The 19,496-nt window shown below is 38.5% G+C and overlaps 1 protein-coding gene across 3 annotated transcripts; it reads left to right on the top strand.

Moving 5' to 3' along the window:
* Positions 1 to 443: 443 nt before the first annotated feature.
* LOC116106815 (ribosome biogenesis protein bms1-like) lies at positions 444 to 2,418 on the top strand. Of its 3 annotated transcripts, none has more exons than XM_031393132.1 (4): positions 444 to 594; positions 1,557 to 1,622; positions 2,078 to 2,203; positions 2,335 to 2,418. In XM_031393132.1, exons 1-4 carry the CDS (start codon positions 505 to 507, stop codon positions 2,401 to 2,403), a joined length of 351 nt encoding a protein of 116 aa, XP_031248992.1. In that variant the 5' UTR covers positions 444 to 504; the 3' UTR covers positions 2,404 to 2,418. The 3 variants fall into 3 exon arrangements, 2 of the variants coding, with proteins under 2 accessions (XP_031248992.1, XP_031248991.1); XM_031393131.1 differs by having other exon boundaries at positions 2,078 to 2,247; XR_004124362.1 differs by lacking the exon at positions 444 to 594 and having other exon boundaries at positions 1,160 to 1,979; positions 2,078 to 2,247.
* Positions 2,419 to 19,496: the final 17,078 nt, after the last annotated feature.

Raw genomic sequence — 19,496 nt, 5'->3', positions numbered from 1 at the left:
CTGTTCTCTAGTTATAACACTTTTATGTTTTTGTTTTTTTGTAAGTTTTGTGTTTTAATTGAAGGCTGGGGATGGTATTGCTTTGATTTTGGACTTGAATTAGAGCAAATTCATAGTTCATTAGGAAAATCATTGTGCTTTCTCAAGTAAATTATTCCTTTTTTCTTCTGTTTTAGGGGTTTTGTATTCATTGTAACAAAATGAACTAGAAACAAAATATTTGAAGATTTGGGATTTCACTGATTATGTAATTTGTATCATATGTTGTTCAATTTTAAGATTTTACTTGGGTGGGAGTGTTCTTTATTGAATATTTTGAAATTTGTAGAAGAATTTCAAGAGGAATGAGAATAATTTTATATGGTCAAAAGTTCAAAAAAAAATAAAATAAATAATATTAACAAAACTTTTTGAATATGTATTTCTTCTTTTAATTATGACATTCTTTGAAGAAATGTATAGTTGCGTTTTGAATATTGAAATTTTCTGTGGTAGTCTTAGCCTATGAGAAATTTTTCAACCAACTTTAGAACCTTGAAAATGCTTAACCCAAGTAATGATGATGAGGTGGAATTGCATGGCGGTCATGGACAGGTACCCTTCCCTTCTTCTATCTCTTCTTCTGTCTTACTTTTGAAGGTTTTATCTGAAGGTGTGATGGATATTAGGCGAATCAAATAGATAATCTTCTACTTAACTAAAAAAGTTTTATACATGTTATGATGTAAAATAAGCACTTTGTACTTTTGTAGCTCAAATAAATTTAGAATGATAGGCTCATCAGACTTGTAAATACATCATAAATTTAACTATTAAATGCACACCTGAGAGAATTGTAGTATAGCTAGCTGCCAACATTCTACATCTCAAATTTCCTTTTGCTGGGGTTCTCGTTGAAGTTTTAATAGATAGCCTTTATCTGAATCAGTTAATTTCAAGGTTCAAGTGTGTAAAATCTTGTGTAATTTAACAAGGCAATAGAGAGTTTGGTTGTGAACTTACTTGCTTCTTATTTCTGATTGACAGTCTAATATTCAGGCACTTGTCAAGTAAGAATGTTTCCTTATGAAAATGTCTTAGTTCGAGCCCGTCATAAATGTTTCAGGACCTAAGACAAATTATAGAAATGTCTAGATAATAAGTTGACACAAAGTGGAAGGTTTCTTCTTGTGTTTAGATTTGACTATGAAGGTTGCCTTTTATCAACCAGACAAATATAAAACTAAGAATTCATCTTATGCATACAAAATTGAGAAAAAGAGTCATTTAGTGGACAGGAAAGAAGCCTTTGGCTATAATCCATCAGCTTTGGGTCATATGTGGAGTCCCACGACTAGGAATGATCACAAGTTGACTGGGATTTTAAATTATGTTATGTCTATAAACAATTTTTAAGTAACTCTCCTGAAACTTCGGGTTTGATGTAATCCTAATTTCAATATCCTTGTTATATAATTGAAATTGATTTTGCTCTTTAACATTTTCACAATCTGTTGCTTTTAAAATTAGATTGTTTGTATGCACTTATTTTATTAATTGTTTGGATATTCTTGCAGGGGATAGCTCAGTTTGGAAACCAAAATGCTGGTTTTCAACCTACTCAAAATGGTGATAATGAGAAGGTGAACCCAGATGCAGAAATCTTAGCTCTTTCACATACTAAATGAAAAAAGTTGGAGTCAAAAGTTAAGGAGGATTGCACAAAAAATAAACTAAAAAAATGGAAGAGGCAGGATATTATGTACCCATTGTAAGGAGATGTTAGTATATTCAGACAATAGTAAAGCCACAATCCTCAAAAATCATTTATTAAATTTGAAGTTTAAAATTAAATCAAATTTTGAAGTTGGAAAAAATTAAGAAGTGATTGGCCATTAGAGCCACGGAGCAGCCACACAAGAAGCACGGGGAACCGCCAAGCCGGTTCATCGGCAAGGAAGAAGAAGGGGAAGTCTGATAAAAATCAGCAAAACCCTAAGGTTTTAAGTTGTTTTTGGTTATTATTGATGGTTGGTGTTATTGATGTTATTGTTTTCTAGCTGTTTTGATTGTTTTGTCTTGCTATTTTTTGTTGTAGGTGTTTGCTTTTACTCCATCTGTGCAAGCGAAGAGATTGCAGTCGCAGGCTGTTGAGAAAGAGCAATGGAGGCTTCACATTCCAACTATAGACCGTTCTTATGGTGAACCACCGCCATATGTTGTGGTAGTCCAGGATCGCACCAGGATTGTTTACATACTGATTCTTTTGTAGGATTAATTGAAATGTTTCAAATTTTTTTTTTTTTTTTTTTTTTTCGAACTTTGAATGTTGATTGTTTATTTGGGTGGTGGCAGGTTGGAAAGTCTTCGGTTATCAAGTCGCTTATAAAGCATTATACAAAGCATAATGTTCCTGAGGTCTGAGGACCGATTACTATTGTATCAGGTTCTGGTTGCTCTGACCTAATGAATATTAAATTAAAAAAGTTATTGGAGTTTATGTTTTCTTTATTTTCTTTAACTCTGATGCGGAATTGATGAAATATGTTCGGTAAGCAAAGGTGGCTAATGACGGTATGATTGATTGTGCAAAGGTTGCTGACTTGGCACTGCTTCTCATAGATGGAAGTTACGGGTTTGAAATGGTGAGATTATTGCTGTTTAGTTTTCACTGTTGATTACTGCATGATGTTCTTTGGGGAACCTTACTTTCTGCTTATGTGAGCTGAGGGATTGATACTTGTTGGATTGCGCGCTTTTGGGAATTGATAAAGATATCTGCTCCAGAAAAAAGACAAGCAAGAAAAAAAATGAATTTAAGTTTTAAACAAATTTTATTTAAGATTTTATAAGAATTATTATTGATTGATTATATGTTTTCTTTATTTTGAGTTGTATATAAAGAAGAATTGGTTAAGATTTATTTGAGTAAAATAGAATAATGAATTAAATTTAAGGAGTCCTATTAGGATTTGAAATATGAATCCTAGTTAAAAATAAACCTATTCTACCTATAAATGGAGGGATTACAATCAATTCAAGGTTATGAGAGAGAAAATAAGAGAAATAGAGAATGTGAGGACATAAGGGTTTTGACTAAGGGTATCAGGGGTATCGTGTTTAAATTATAGGAGATCCTTCTCATCGTGGATGTAGGCAGTTATGCCGAATCATGTAAAATTGATGTGTCTTTGTGTGGATTGTTGTTGTTCTTATTTTAGTTTTTACTCCTTCGATTTTTAACATGGTATCAGAGCAGATTTTGATTTTTAATGTGGTATCATAGCTATATTCTTAAGGGATCTGAGTAAAAAGAGAAGACTCCACAAGAAGATTTGAGGTAGAGAACAAATTAAGTATGAGACGTGCTGGTTGTGTGAAGCTGATAGAACCCATTCCAACAATTCATAATTGGGCAAGGTAATAGGTCTTTCATGAGTTTGGGTAGAACTCTCCTTAGAAAACCAGCTGTCAAGGGAAGATGCCCAAGCCCTTATAACTCATATGCCTCCCCTTTCCCTTCCAATATGGGATCCTAACATTCTACCACTCTTCCACAACCGATATCCACGTTGACCTCTTTACCCTTTGCGTACCTATGCGGATCCCCTTTCCCTTGGGTCTCCATGCCCTTTCTTGGGGTAATAGCCTGGTCCAAGGTCAACCTAGCACGTGTGTATTGCCACTAGACATAGGATCATGCTTGTACCAATGATGGGATCCCACTCCAACAACTGACCAAGGGCTAGGCAATGAGTTTTTTCACGAGCTTGAGTAAAACTCTTCTTAGAAAATTGGCTTACAAGGGGGTGTTAGGGGTTTTTTTAACTTTTAGAAAGTTTTAAAGTTTCAATTATTTATTTTTACTTTTCGTAATTTCTGATTTTTTTTTATTATTCAGTTTTTTTCATTTTTCCAGATCTTTTTATTAGATTTATTTTATTTTTATTTAATAGTTTCTTCTTTTTAATTTTCACCAAAAAAATTGTAATACTTTACATTTAACTTTTTTTTTTTTAATGTAATATGTGAGGAGAAAGGGTTGAGTTGGGGTTGATGGGCGCTGTTGGAGAAAACTACAAAGTCAAAGCGGATCGGTGAGTAGGTGGGCGGGTTGGAGTTAGGGTGTTGGGCATTGTTTAAAACTCGGACCGGAGGGCAAACCATTTTGCTGTCCGGGTCACGGTTCAATCGGTCCAACCGGTTGGACGGTCGTTGCCGGTTTTAAAACAGAGGTGTTGGGGGCTTGGAGATAAAGTAAAAGTAGAGGGCGCGTTGGATTATGGTCATCGATGAGGATATTAAGGTCATTTACCTTCATTTGATTCAAACTAACAGAAAAACACTGACGGCAGTAGTTAAGTGTAATTACTAATACTTGTGTGAAGTTCTGGGGATCTTTTAGTGTTTAATAAATTATATTTAGCTCCATCAATGGTCGAAACCATTTAAACTACCTACCTACCAGTGGGAACTGGGAAGAGCAATGTTTGGGTGAAAACTATACTTCAGCAACCTTTAGTTCTTGCAGGCGAAAAAGCAGTTAGCCTGGATAAGACTGAAGTCACTGAATAGCAATTTTTGAGATTAATGGTTACTACTATGGAAAACAAAAAATAAACAAGAAAATATAACTTATTTATATTAATAACTCAATTAGTTATTTGAGGGTTGTCCAACCATTTTTGTGCATACCAAAGTTTTTCAAATCAACACCAGGCCATCACCATGAAAAATATTATACAGTCAGAACTCAAATAAGAATTTGAAGTAAAACCAGGAGTAGAAAGAGGAATCGCCAAGAACACTGCATTCGTGCAAGTGCTGGATATTTTGCACAGGGTGCGCCACAAGTAATATATCAAACTCTTAACTGAAGGAATTTTAGGTTCATCAAACTCTCAACTCTACTCAGTTCTCTGTTATAGAGCTCCGCGTAAAGGTAATTTCATTAGTGACAGGACCCGTTTGCTTCTATTGAATTGTCTCAATGAAAAAAGCAGAGTTGGAAAGAAATATATGCTATGCAATAAAACTACTGTCTCTCTGCTTCGTATTTTGGAGTCAAAATGTGCTGTGGGTTATTAATTTGGAGTCAGAATATGTACCACTATTCACCCTGTCAGATTATTGAGATTCAAAAGAGGCATGCGAAGCACTTAAAAGTTCACAAAGAATTGATCTGTATTATAGCTTTGGTGTACAGGAAACTTGAAATTATGCGAAAAATATAGGAAAACCAGAAATACTTACTTTCAGAGCTATATGAAACAAGTTCAATCTCTGTGAATTTGAATCCTTTGTGCTTTCTAAGTCTATTAATCTCAAGATAAATCCCAACACAAAATTGACTTGGGATTCATTAATATCGCAGCACATAGACTTTTGTTTCAAAGATTAATACAAAACATGGAGAACTTTGCATTTACACAAGTTAATTTCTAGGATCAAAGAAGTGATATTCCTCTTCTTAATTCAAGATTCAATAAAAAATGTAGATAGAGAGAGACCCACCAGATCATGATTTGGAAGTGTTTCAACTTGATCATCATAACTTGTTTGGAAATAAATTTCTGATGTTCCTGGCCGATTGAAGGGTTCACTTCCACCAGGCCAAGACATCATCAAAGCAAAGTATATTCAAAAAGAGCTGGTATGAAAAAGTAGCACTAGTTAAAATACTTACTGATTATGCACTTAGATTGACATGGATCCTGAAAATGAGCTTAGAATTTTGCAGATGAGGTGAACAAAGTCAAGAAAGAATAAGTGCCAAATTTTTCTGTTCAACTTGGCTTAAATAACGGCCGGAGTTTCAATTTTCAATTGGTTCTCGCCGTTGACTGAAGGAGCCAAGAATTATTGACCTTAAATTTTAATTTGAAAATTAGGTAAAACAGCCGAAAACTATATTAATATATTTTCTACCTTAATTCAATTTGGTTTCAAAAATAAATTAAAATTAAAAACCACAAACTAAAAAGAAGAAAAAAACCAACAAAATTAACAAATAGGAATAGAAAATGTACTAATTGTGGATGATGGCTTGAACGTTACCGTATTGACACTTAAGTGAACGACGTCGTTTTGCTCCAACTGCCAGAATCAATCCTGAGCGTTGATGAAAAAGGGAGATCCAACGGTGTCATATACCCTAATGTTCCCATATAAAAGCAGAATTTTGGCATGTTTATGCAAGGAGATTAGGCTTCGTTTTGACGTATACTCTTTCTCTCTCGGTTAAACACCATTGTTAAACCTTTAGGGTCTACAGTTTGGGTTGAGTGTTTCTGTAACTTGGTGTTGAGTGACTGGTTAGGTCATTGCGGTGTATTGTATACACTGCTCTTAGGGATTCGAAGGGTGTATCTCTAGGGTGGTTACGGGTTGAAGGAGGGTTTCTAGAGTGACTTGTGTTGCTTATTGTGTAATCTGTAAACTTGACAGTTTAGTGCAGCGAGCTCGTGTGATTCTCGAGTTCAACGTGGACGTAGCTGCTACTCAATCTAGGCAAGAGACACCGACTAAATCTGTTTGTGCTGTGTGCTGATTCTTGATCTTGATTTGTGCTTGTGTTGGTTGATTCTTCTTAAGGGTTATAACAGTGGTATCAGAGCCATCTTTTGGAAGATTAGGGTTTCGTGTTGTGAAATAGGGTTTCGCGAAATTAGGGTTTCGTGAAATTAGGGTTTCAAAATTAGGGCTTCTGAAATTTGGGGTTATTTCTCGAATCTGGCAAAGTATATAGGCTGGAAACCAGTAACAGCCTTAAAAAATGCTTGGCAGCAATTGGCGAATTCTGGTGTAACAAAGCCACATACCTTCAAAGATTTTCTTTTTGTTGTTGATTTACTTTCTTTTTTCTTATAACTGTGCAAAGGTATATAGGCTGGAAACCAGTAACAGCCTCAAAAACTGCTTGGCAGCAATTGGCGAATTCGTGTGTAACAACGCCACGTACCTTCAAGATTCCTTGTTGTTTTTTTTCTTTCCTGATTTTTTCATTATAGTGTGAATGAGTACACTCGTATGGAGATCTCCCAATATGATGGGAAGTCGATTTGGGAGTTGGAAGAAAAAGATGAAAGCACTGCTGCTCCACACAAGGTTGCCATTGCACTGGAAGAGGACCCCGAGAAAGGCCAGGGAGAAGTTGAAAAAGAAAGAGGAGATCAATGAGGAGGCATACAATCTGATAATCATGAACCTGTCGACAGCGTCCTCCGGAAGGTAGATGGAATTGAATCACGATTGAACTCTGGGGTAAACTCACTACTTGTATGCTTTGCAATCTGCCCCCAACCTAGCTTTTCTAAAGGGGCTCTATTCTCTATTAAAATGGATAGTGCTAAGAGTATAGAGGAAAACTTAGATGATTTTCTGAAATGACTTGGTTCTAAAAGGGACAGATCAAGCCTTAGGAGAAACTAGCTAGCTATGATTCTATTGAATTCCCTGACTGAGACTACCAAGTAGTCAAGAATGCCTACAGTACCTTGGTACTGTACCAAACCTTGACCTATAAACAGCAGGACTTAGGGCTAGAGAACTAGAACTGAAAACTCAGAGAAACGGTGGCATAATCTGTTTGTTAAGAGTAGACCAGAACCTAGTCACCCTGGGAAGGAAATCAGAACAATCAGGGGCTAGAAATAAGAAAAAATGGAAGGGCAATAACAAGAATAGAGGTGATCCAGGAAATGCTTCTTTGTAATAAAACAGGGCATATTAAAAGGAACTGTTTTGAGTGGATCAAAAAGCAAAAGCAAGGGAATATGAGAATAATCTAGCTACTAATAGAAACCTAGTAGAGGGCCTGAAGTCTTACTGTGTCGATGAATGACACTGGTGAAGAGTGGGTGGGGACTCAGGCTGTTCCTTTCACATGAGCCCCAGGAGAGACTGGTTCCAGGACTTTGAAAGGGTTGAAAATGAAACTGTGTATATGGGGAACAATAATGTGCAGAGTAAAAGGGACAGGTACTGTGACTCTAAGGGTTAACACAGGAAAAGTGGTAAGATTAATAGGGTCAGATAAATACTGAACTTAAAAGAAACTAATTTCCTTAGGCACCTTAGATGAATTAGGATGTTGTGTACAAAGCAGAACATGGTTGCTTGAACATATATAGGGGTAACAACCTTATTCTGACAGGAGAGAAAAGAAATGGCCTCTATATCCTTTGTGGAAATTGCCCCAAAACTGTTTGAACTCTGTGGTTACCTCCACTAACTTGTCCAATACAGAAAGGTGGCACCTTAGGTTAGGCCACCTGAGTCAAAGGGCATGGACATTCTGAAGAATAAAGGGCAGTTTGGGAAAGACAGACTACTTCCCTTGAATTCTGTGAGAAGTGTTTTAGGGAAACAGCATAGAAATAGCTTCACCAGAGGGACACACCAGCAACCAGTCCACTAGAATACATCCACTCTGATCTGTGGGGACCTGGAAAAGTAAGTTCTGGAGGAAATAACTACTTCATGTCTTTGGTGGATGACTATAGCCGATAAGGTCTGGTGTAATTGTTGAAAACAAAAGAAGGCCTCTAGCCAGGTTTAAGGATTGGAAAACCCTAGTAGAAACAAAATGGGAAGAAGGGTGAAGGTCCTCAGAACAGACAATGGGCTAGAATTTTGCAATCAAGACTTTGACAAGTTTTGTAGTGACCAAGGGGTCTTAAGACATAGAACAGTGACATACACCCTCAACAGAATGAGTGGCAGAAAGAATGAATAGAACCCTCCTGGATAAGGTTAGGTGCGTTAATAACCTCCAATCTCCCACCTCATTCTGGGGAGAAGCTCTTCAACAGCTGCCCATCTGTAAATAGAAGCCCATCCACTGCTATCAACTTAAGAGTCCTGAGGAAATGTGGACAGGAGTCCCAACCTTAAACCACCTGAGAGTTTTTGGGTGTGCAGCCTATGCACACACCACAGGAGGCAAACTAGAACCAAGGTCTACTAAGTGTATATTCCTGGGGTATCAAGAAGGGACCAAAGGCTATAGACTTGGGAAAGAGATAATCCAGGGGTCAAAATCATGTGAGCAGAGATGTCATATTCCATGAGGGAGTTTTCCTTGTAAGGAAACCAGAAACAGGGACTGACCACATGACAAGAAAAGATGATCCCTTCACCAACCTGAAGTTACTCCAATGGTGGGAGCACCTGTCCAACTCAAACCAGTCAAGAAACTGAACTGCTACTGATCATGGAGAAGAAACTGGACAACCTTATCCAGAACATGAGGATGAGATAGAAACAGTAGATGATACGAGACCCAACCTGAGCACTACAAGACTACCAACTTGCAAGAGACAGAACCAGAAGACAGGTAAGGGCACCCATGAGATATTCCTATGCTGACCTAATATACACTGCTCTTCTGCAGGGACTGAAGTACAAAGAAGAGAACCCGAAACCTATGAGGAAGCCATGCAGTCAAAAGAAAGACCAAGGAAGGCTGCTATGGAAGCTGAAATGAAATCCTTGGAGGTGAACGGACCTGGAAGCTTGTACCAAAGCCCAAGGATCGAAACTTGTACATGCAAGTGGGCTCTTCAAATTAAAGGAAGGTATCACTGATAAAGATCCCCTCAGTATAAGGCTAGACTTGTAGCAAAGGGGTTCACCAAAGAGAGGGAATTGACTTCAATGAAGTCTCTCCCCATAGTTAAGTACAAGACATAAGGCTTATGTGTCCATAGTAGCTCATCAGGACCTAGAGCTTGAACAACTAGATGTCACTACTGCTTTTCTCCATGGAGAGTCTTGAGGAAGAGATCTACATGTGCCAACCTATAGGTTTCATAGATAACAAGGCCCCTAACCATGTCTGCCTACTGTTGAAATCCTTGTATGGTCTAAAGCAATCCCTAGACAATGGTATAAGAGGTTTGACACCTTTATAGTAAGTATAGATTCACCAGGAGTAGATATGACATGGTTCTCTTTGCTGTCCTAGATGAAATGCCTATTTACTTACTGTTGATGTAGTGACATGCTATGTAAGTAAGTCAAAACCTCTGATTTGTGAGTTAAAGAAGAAACTGAATACTGAATTTGAAATGAAAGACCTAGGGGATGCTAGAAAGATTCTAGGAATGCAAAATTGAGAGAAACAGAAGTAAGTGTAAACTGAAAATTCACCAGTGCTCATATCTGCATAAGTTGTAGAAAGTTTGAAATGTCAGGGTCCAAAACAGTCTCTGCCTTTAGTAAACCACTTCACCTTAAGCAAGTCCCAATGCCCTAATACTGATGCTGAGTCATCAGAATGGAGACCATTCCCTATGCCAATGTGATTGGATCCTGATGTATGTTATGATCAGTACTAGGCCTGACCTATCATTTGTGATATCCTTGCTGAGTAGATTTATGTCCAATCCTGGTATGGAATTGGACAGCCCTGAAGGGGTACTCAATATGTTAGTGGTCATTGAATGTGGGATTGGAATATTATAAAAGGTCTGCCTCACTTGAGCTGGATGGTTTTGTAGACTCTGATTTGCAGGTGACAGGGACACTAGGAGTCAACACTGCGTATTACTTCACCTGGGAGGCAACTGCATAGCTGGAAGTCCAATACAGCCTAGTTGCACGTCCACAACCGAGGCTGAATATGTGGCTGTAGCTGATGTATTCAAAGAGGCAATAGGTCAGAGGGATACTAAGTGAGGCAAAGCTGACTGAACTGAAAACCAACCATATTTTCAGACAGTCAAAGTGCAATCACCTGAGCAAGAACCATATACCATGAGCGAACCAAACACATTGATGTTCGCTATCACTTTGTCAGAGATCTGATCACTAGAGGGGAGAATACTAAATAAAGTTCCCACAGAGCATAATCCAGCAGACATGGGTACGAAGATTGTTACTATGCAAAGTTCAAGCATTGCTTGAACTTACTGTCTATTCAGTAAGCAACAGCAACAAGAGAACGATGAAGGACTCACTGACAGCAAGTGCACTAAGCAAGGGGCTATTGTTAACCATCAAGGTGGAGATTGTTGGATGATGGCTTGAAACGTTACCGTATTGACACTTAAGTGGAACGACGTCGTTTTGCCCAACTGCCAGAATAATCCTGAGCGTTGATGAAAAAGGGAGATCCAACGGATGTCATATAACCCTAATGTTCCCATATAAAAGAGAATTTTTTTTGGCAGTTTATGCAAGGCAGATTAGGCTTTCGTTTTGACGATTACTCTCTCTTCTTCGGTAAAACACCATTGTTAACCTTTAGGGTTTCTACAGTTTGGGTTGAGTGTTTCCTGTAACTTGAGTGTTGAGTGACTGGGGAGGTCATTTCTGGGTGTATTGTATACAATGCTCTTAGGGATTCGAAGGGTGTATCTCTAGGGTTTGGTTACGGGTTGAAGAGGTTTCTAGAGTGACTTGTGTTGCTTATTGTGTAATCTGTAAACTTGACAGTTTAGTGCAGCGAGCTCGTGTGATTCTCGAGTTCAACGTGGACATAGCTTGCTCAATCTTAGAGCAAGTGAACCACGGTAAATCTGTTTGTGCTGTGTGCTTGATTCTTGATCTTGATTTGTTGCTTGTGTTGGTTGATTCTTTCTTTAAAGGGTTATAACACTAATTTTAATAAATCTTCAAATCAAAGTAAACAATTAAAAATTAAAAATAAAAGCTCAGCCAATAAAAAATAAAAAATAAATCGTTGAGCGTTTTTGGTAAATACGTATTTCCTCATCCTCTTCTACATATTCGTTCAGATTATGAACTATAGGTCTATGAAATACTCTCTTGTTATTTGTTCTCTATGCCCTTCATCAATTTATAATTTATTTTCAGAGGTAACTAAGCAAAAATGCCCAGGGGTATATAAGCAAATAAAATTTAGTTATTTATAATTTATAATTTAAACACTAAATTTTCATAAACTAGACCTGCGTTTTCTCGTGCGTGTAAAAGCCCATTTTATTTTCTTGTGAACCCACTCAAGGTAAGCCTTTGTATATAGAGGTGGAATATTAACCCGCCCGGCCCGGCCCGCGGCGGGTTACGTTGTTTGGCGGGTCGGGCCTAACCCACCCACTAACAAAGGCAGGCCGGGTTAGGCCCGCCATTATGAAGAAAATGGCTGGCCCAGCCCGGCTCGCCAACCCTAACCCGCCGGGTTAGCGGCAGTCCGGGCCGGGTTAGCCCGATTTTCTTATTTTCTTATTTTTTTTGTTTTTTGTTTTTTTAATTTAACTTTTCAAATAAATAATTATAAATATAATTGTTTTTAGTTAACTCGGTTTTTAAAACAGAGGTGTTGGGGGCTATGGAGATAAAGTAAAAGTAGAGGGGCGGGTGGATTATGGTCATCATAGATGAGGATATTAGGTCATTTACCTTCATTTGATTCAAACTAACAGAAAAACACTGACGGCAGTAGATTAAGTGTAATACTAATACTTGATGTGAAGTTTTGGGGATCTTTTAGTGTTTAATAAATTATATTTAGCTCCATTCAATGGTCGAAACCATTTTAAACTACCTACCTACCAGTGGGAACTGGGAAGAGCAATGTTTGGGTGAAAACTATACTTCAGCCACTTTAGTTCTTGCAGGCGAAAAAGCAGTTAGCCTTGGATAAGACTGAAGTCACTGAATAGCAATTTTTGAGATTAATGGTTACCTACTATGGAAAGACAAAAAAATAACAAGGAAATAAAACTATTATATTAATAACTCAATTAGTTATTTTGAGGGTTGTCCAACCAGCTTTTTGTGCATACCAAAGCCTTTTTCAAATCAACATCCAGGCCACACCATGAAAAATATTATACAGTTAGAACTCAAATAAGAATTTGAAGTAAAACCAGGAGTAGAAAGAGGGATCGCCAAGAAATCTCCTGCCATTCGTGCAAGTGTGGATATTTTGCACAGTGGTGCGCCACAAGCTAATATATCAAAATCTTCAACTGAAGGAATTTTAGGTTCATCAAAATCTTCAACTCTACTTCAGTTTCTTGTATAGAGCTCCGCGTAAAGGTAATTCATTAGTGACAGGACCGTTTGCTTTATTGAATTGTTCAATGAAAAAAGCAGAGTTGAGAAAGAAAAATAGCTAGCAAAAACTACTGTCTCTTGCTTCGTATTTTTGGAGTCAAAATGTGCTGTGGTGTTAATTTTGGAGTCAGAAATGTACCACTATTCACCCTGATCAGATTATTGAGGTCAAAAGAGGCATGCGAAGCACTTAAAAGTTCACAAGAATTGATCTCGTATATATAGCTTTGGTGTACAGGAAACTTGAAATTATGCGAAAAATATAGGAAAACCAGAAATACTTCACTTTCAGAGCTATATGAAAAAGTTCAATCTCTGTGAATTTGAATCCTTTGTGCTTCTTAAGTCTCATTAATCTCAAGATAAATCCCAACACAAAAATTGACTGGGATTCATTAATAATCGCAGCCCATAGACTTTTGTTTCAAAGATTAATACAAAACATGGAGAACTTTGCATTTACACAAGTTAATTTCTATGGATCAAAGAAGTGAATATTCCTCTTCTTAAATTCAAGATTCAATAAAAAATGTAGATAGAGAGAGACCCACCAGATCATGATTTGGAAGTGTTTCAACTTGATCCTCATAACTGTTTGGAAATAAATTTCTGATGTTTCCTTCGGCCGATTGAAGGGTTCCACTTCCACAGGCCAAGACATCATCAAAGCAAAGTATTATTCAAAAAGAGCTGGTATTGAAAAAGTAGCACTAGTTAAAATACTTACTTGATTATGCACTTAGATTGACATGGATCTGAAAAGAGCTTAAGAATTTTGCAGATGATGGTGAACAAAGTCAAGAGAAGTAATAAAGCCAACTATTTTTCTGTTCAACTTGGCTTAAATAACCGGCCGGAGTTTCAATTTTCAATTGGTTCTCGCCGTTGACTGAAGGAGCCAGAATTATTGACCTTAAATTTTAATTTGAAAAATATAAGTAAAACAGCCGAAAACTATATTAATATAATTTTCTACCTAATTTCAAATTTGGTTTCAAAAATAAATTAAAATTAAAAACCCCAAACATAAAAAGAAGAAAAAACCAACAAAATTAACAAAATAGGAATAGAAAATGTAATAATTGTTGGATGATGGCTTGAAACGTTACGTATTGACACTTAAGTGGAACGACGTCGTTTTGCTCCAACTGCACGAATCAATCTGAGCGTTGATGAAAAAGGGGATCCAAAGGATGTCATATAACCCTAATGTTCCCATATAAAAGCAGAATTTTTTTGGCAGTTTATGCAAGGCAGATTAGGCTTTCGTTTTGACGATTACTCTCTCTTCTTCGGTAAAACACCATTGTTAACCTTTAGGGTTTCTACAGTTTGGGTTGAGTGTTTCCTGTAACTTGAGTGTTGAGTGACTGGTTAGGTCATTCTGGGTGGTATTGTATACACTGCTTAGGGATTCGAAGGTGGTATCTCTAGGGTTTGGTTACGGGTTGAAGGAGGGTTTCTAGAGTGACTTGTGTTGCTATGTGTGAATCTGTAAATGACAGTTTAGTGCAGCGAGCTCGTGTGATTCTCGAGTTAACGTGGACGTAGCTTGCTCAACTTAGAGCAAGTGAACCACGGTAAATCTGTTTGTGCTGGTGCTTGATTCTTGATCTTGATTTGTTGCTTGTGTTGGTTGATTCTTTTTAAAGGGTTATAACAGTGGTATCAGAGCCATCTTTGGAAGATTAGGGGTTCGTGTTGTGAAATAGGGTTTGCGAAATTAGGGTTTCGTGAAATTAGGGTTCAAAATTAGGGCTTCTGAAATTTGGGGTTATTTCTCGAATCTGTGCAAAGGTATATAGGCTGGAAAACCAGTAACAGCCTTAAAAACTGCTTGGCAGAATTGGCGAATTCTGGTGTAACAAAGCCACATACCTTCAAAGATTTTCTTTTGTTGTTGATTTACTTTCTTTATTTCTTATTATAACTGTGCAAAGGTATATGGCTGGAAACCAGTAACAGCCTCAAAAACTGCTTGCGAGCAATTGGCGAATTCTGGTGTAACAACGCCACGTACCTTCAAAGATTCCTTGTTGTTTCTTTTTCTTTCCTGATTTTTCATTATAGTGTAATGGTACCAACGTATGGATCTCCCAATATGATGGGAAGATCGATTTGGGAGTTGGAAGAAAAAGATGAAAGCACTGTGTCCCACAACAAGGTTTGCCATTGCACTGGAAGAGGACCCCGAGAAATGGCCAGAGGAGAAGTTGAAAAAGAAAGAGGAGATCATGAGGAGGCATACAAATCGATAATCATGAACCTGTCTGACAGCGTCCTCCGGAAGGTAGATGGAATGTCACCGATGAACTTGGGGTAAACTCACTACCTTGTATGCTTTGCAATCTGCCCCAACCTAGCTTTTCTAAAGGGGGTCTATCTCTTATAAAATGGATAGTGCTAAGAGTATAGAGGAAAACTTAGATGATTTCTAAAATGCTTTGGTTTAAAAGGGACAGATCAAGCCTTAGGAGAAACTAGCCTAGCTATGATTCTTTGAATTCCCTGAATGATGACTACAAGTAGTCAAGAATGCCTTACAGTACTCTGGTACTGTACCAAACCTTGACATATAACAGCAGGACTTAGGGCTAGAGAAATAGAACTGAAAACTCAGAAACGGAATGGCACTAATCTGTTTGTTAAGAGTAGAACAGAACCTAGTCACACTGGGAAAGGAAATCAGAACAATCAGGGGGCTAGAAATAAGAAAAAATGGAAGGGCAATAACAAGAATAGAGGTGAATCCAGGAAATGCTTCTTTTGTAATAAAACAGGGCATATTAAAAGGAACTGTTTTGAGTGGATCAAAAGCAAAAGCAAGGGAATACTGAGATAATCTAGCTATACTAGAAACCTAGTAGAGGAGCCTGAAGTCCTTACTGTGTCGATGAAGACACTGGTGAAGAGTGGGTTGGACTCAGGCTGTTCCTTTCACATGAGCCCCAGGAGAGACATGGTTCCAGGACTTTGAAAGGTTGAAAATGAAACTGTGTATATGGGGAACAATAATGCTTGCAGAGTAAAAGGGACAGGTACTGTGACTCTAAGGGTTAACACAGGAAAAGTGTGGTAAGATTAACTAGGGTCAGATACATACCTGAACTTAAAAGAAACTAATTTCCTTAGGCACCTTAGATGAATTAGGATGTTGTTACAAAGCAGAACATGGTGCTTGAACATAATGGGGTAACAACCTTATTGACAGGAGAGAAAAGAAATGGCCTCTATATCCTTGTGGAAATTGTCCCCAAAACTGTTTGAACTCTGTGGTTCCTACCACTAACTTGTCCAATACAGAAAGGTGGCACTTAGGTTGGCCACATGAGTCAAAGGGCATGGACATTCTGAAGAATAAAGGGCAGTTTGGAAAGACAGACTACTTCCCTTGAATTCTGTGAGAATTGTGTTTAGGGAAACAGCATAGAAATAGCTTCACCAGAGGGACACACCTAGCAACCAGTCCACTAGAATACATCCACTCTGATCTGTGGGGACCTGGGAAAGTAAAGTCATTGGAGGAAATAACTACTTCATGTCTTGGTGGATGACTATAGCCGTAAGGTCTGGGTATACTTGTTGAAAACAAAAGATCAGGCTCTAGCAGGTTTAGGATTGGAAAACCCTAGTAGAAAACCAATGGGAGAAGGGTGAAGGTCCTCAGAACAGACAATGGGCTAGAATTTTGCAATCAAGACTTTGACAAGTTTTGTAGTGACCAAGGGGTCTTAAGACATAGAACAGTGACATACACCCCTCAACAGAATGGAGTGGCAGAACGAATGAATAGAAAACTCCTGGATAAGGTTAGGTGCCTGTTAATAACTCCAATCTCCCACCTCATTCTGGGGAGAAGCTCTTTCAACAGCTGCCCATCTGATAAATAGAAGCCATCCACTGCTATCAACTTAAAGAGTCCTGAGGAAATGTGGACAGGAAGAGTCCAACTTAAACCACCTGAGAGTTTTGGGTGTGCAGCTATGCACCACACCACAGGAGGCAAACTAGAACCAAGGTCTACTAAGTGTATATTCCTGGGGTATCAAGAAGGGACCAAAGGCTATAGACTCTGGGAAAGAGATACTCCAGGGGTCAAAATCATTGTGAGCAGAGATGTCATATTCCATGAGGGAGTTTTCCCTTGTAAGGAAAACAGAAACAGGGACTGACCACATGACAAGAAAGATGATCCCTTCACCCAACCTGAAGTTACTCCAATTGAGGTGGAGCTACTGTCCAAACTCAAACCAGTCAAGAAACTGGAACTGCTACTGATCATGGAGAAGAAACTGGACAACCTTATCCAGAACATGAGGATGAGATAGAAACAGTAGATGATACTGAGACCCAACCTGAGCACTTACAAGACTACCAACTTGCAAGAGACAAGACACAGAAGACAGGTAAGGGCACCATGAGATATTCCTATGCTGACCTAATATACACTGCTCTTCTGAGGTATGAAGTACAAAGAAGAGAACCAGAAACCTATGAGGAAGCCATGCAGTCAAAAGAAAGTAACCAATGGAAGGCTGCTATGGAAGCTGAAATGAAATCTTGGAGGTGAACAGGACCTGGAAGCTTGTACCAAAGCCCAAGGATCGAACTTGTACAATGCAAGTGGCTCTTCAAATTAAAGGAAGGTATCAATGATAAAGATCCCCTCAGGTATAAGGCTAGACTTGGAGCAAAGGGTTCACCCAAAGAGAGGGAATTGACTTCAATGAAGTCTTCTCCCAGTAGTTAAGTACAAGACCATAAGGCTTATGCGTCCTAGTAGTCATCAGGACCTAGAGCTTGAACAACAGATGTCACTAATGCTTTTCTCCATGGAGATCTTGAGGAAGAGATCTACATGTGCCAACCTTAGGTTCATAGATAACAAGGCCCTAACCATGTCTGCTACTGTTGAAATCCTGTATGGTCTAAAGCAATCCCCTAGACAATGGTATAAGAGGTTTGACACTTTATAGAAGTATAGGATTCACCAGGAGTAGATATGACAGCTGCTTACTATGCTGTCCTAGATGAAATGCTATTTACTTACTGTGTATGTAGATGACATGCTACTGATAAGTAAGTCAAAACCTCTGATTGTGAGTTAAAGAAGAAATGAATACTGAATTTGAAATGAAAGACCTAGGGGAGCTAGAAAGATTCTAGGAATGCAAATTGAGAGAAACAGAAGTAAGTGTAAACTGAAAATTCACCAGTGCTCATATTGCATAAGTTAGTAGAAAAGTTTGAAATGTCAGGGTCCAAAACAGTCTCCCTGCCTTTAGTAAACCACTCACCTTAAGCAAGTCCCAATGCCCTAATACTGATGCTGAGTCAATCAGAATGGAGACCATTCCCTATGCCAATGTGATTGGATCCTTGATGTATGTTATGATCAGTACTAGGCCTGACCTATCATTTGTGATATCCTTGCTGAGTAGATTATGTCCAATCCTGGTTGGAACATTGGACAGCCCTGAAGTGGGTACTCAAATAGTTAGTGGGTCATTGAATGTGGGATTGGAATATTATAAAAGGTCTGCCTCCACTGAGTGGATGGTTTTGTAGACTCTGATTTTGCAGGTGACAGGGACACTGGAAGTCAACCACTGCGTATTACTTCACCTGGGAGGCAACTGCATTAGTGGAAGTCTCATTACAGCCTATAGTTGCACTGCCACAACCGAGGCTGAATATGTGGCTGTAGCTGATGTATTCAAAGAGGCAATATGGCTCAGAGGGATACTAAGTGAGGCAAAGCTGACTGAACTGAAACCAACCATATTTTCAGACAGTCAAAGTGCAATACACCTGAGCAAGAACCCAGGATACCATGAGCGAACCAAACACATTGATGTTCGCTATCACTTTGTCAGAGATCTGATCACTAGAGGGGAGATAATACTAAATAAAGTTCCCACAGAGCATAATCCAGCAGACATGGGTACGAAGATTGTTACTATTGCAAGTTCAAGCATTGCTTGAACTTACTGTTATTCAGTAAGCAACAGCAACAAGAGAACGATGAAGGACTCACTGACAGCAAGCTGCACTAAGCAACAGGGGCTATTGTTCAACCATCAAGGTGGAGATTGTTGGATGAGTGGCTTGAAACGTTACCGTATTGACACTTAAGTGGAACGACGTCGTTTTGCTCCAACTGCCAGAATCAATCCTGAGCGTTGATGAAAAAGGGAGATCCAACGGATGTCATATAACCCTAATGTTCCCATAAAAAGCAGAATTTTTTTTGGCAGTTTATGCAAGGCAGATTAGGCTTTCGTTTGACGATTACTCTTTCTTCGGTAAAACACCATTGTTAAACCTTTAGGGTTTCTACAGTTGGGTTGAGTGTTTCCTGTAACTTGAGTGTTGAGTGACTGGTTAGGTCATTTTGGGTGTAGTATACAAGCTCTTAGGGATTCGAAGGGTGTATCTCTGGGTTTGGTTACGGGTTGAAGGAGGGTTCTAGAGTGTCAGACAATAGTAAA

The sequence above is a fragment of the Pistacia vera genome, unplaced genomic scaffold (assembly GCF_008641045.1).
Source record: "Pistacia vera cultivar Batoury unplaced genomic scaffold, PisVer_v2 Contig524, whole genome shotgun sequence".
In the NCBI taxonomy this organism is placed as follows: domain Eukaryota; kingdom Viridiplantae; phylum Streptophyta; class Magnoliopsida; order Sapindales; family Anacardiaceae; genus Pistacia; species Pistacia vera.
This window is presented reverse-complemented; position numbering and strand designations above follow the sequence as displayed.

Excerpts from the sequence above, each read along its gene's own strand:
- LOC116106815 (XM_031393131.1), top strand. The coding sequence starts at position 505 with ATGAGAAATTTTTCAACCAACTTTAGAACCTTGAAAATGCTTAACCCA. Across the intron at positions 595-1,556 it reads TGCATGGCGGTCATGGACAG|GGGATAGCTCAGTTTGGAAA; the intron begins GTACCCTTCCCT and ends ATATTCTTGCAG. Across the intron at positions 2,248-2,334 it reads GTTTACATACTGATTCTTTT|GTTGGAAAGTCTTCGGTTAT; the intron begins GTAGGATTAATT and ends GGGTGGTGGCAG.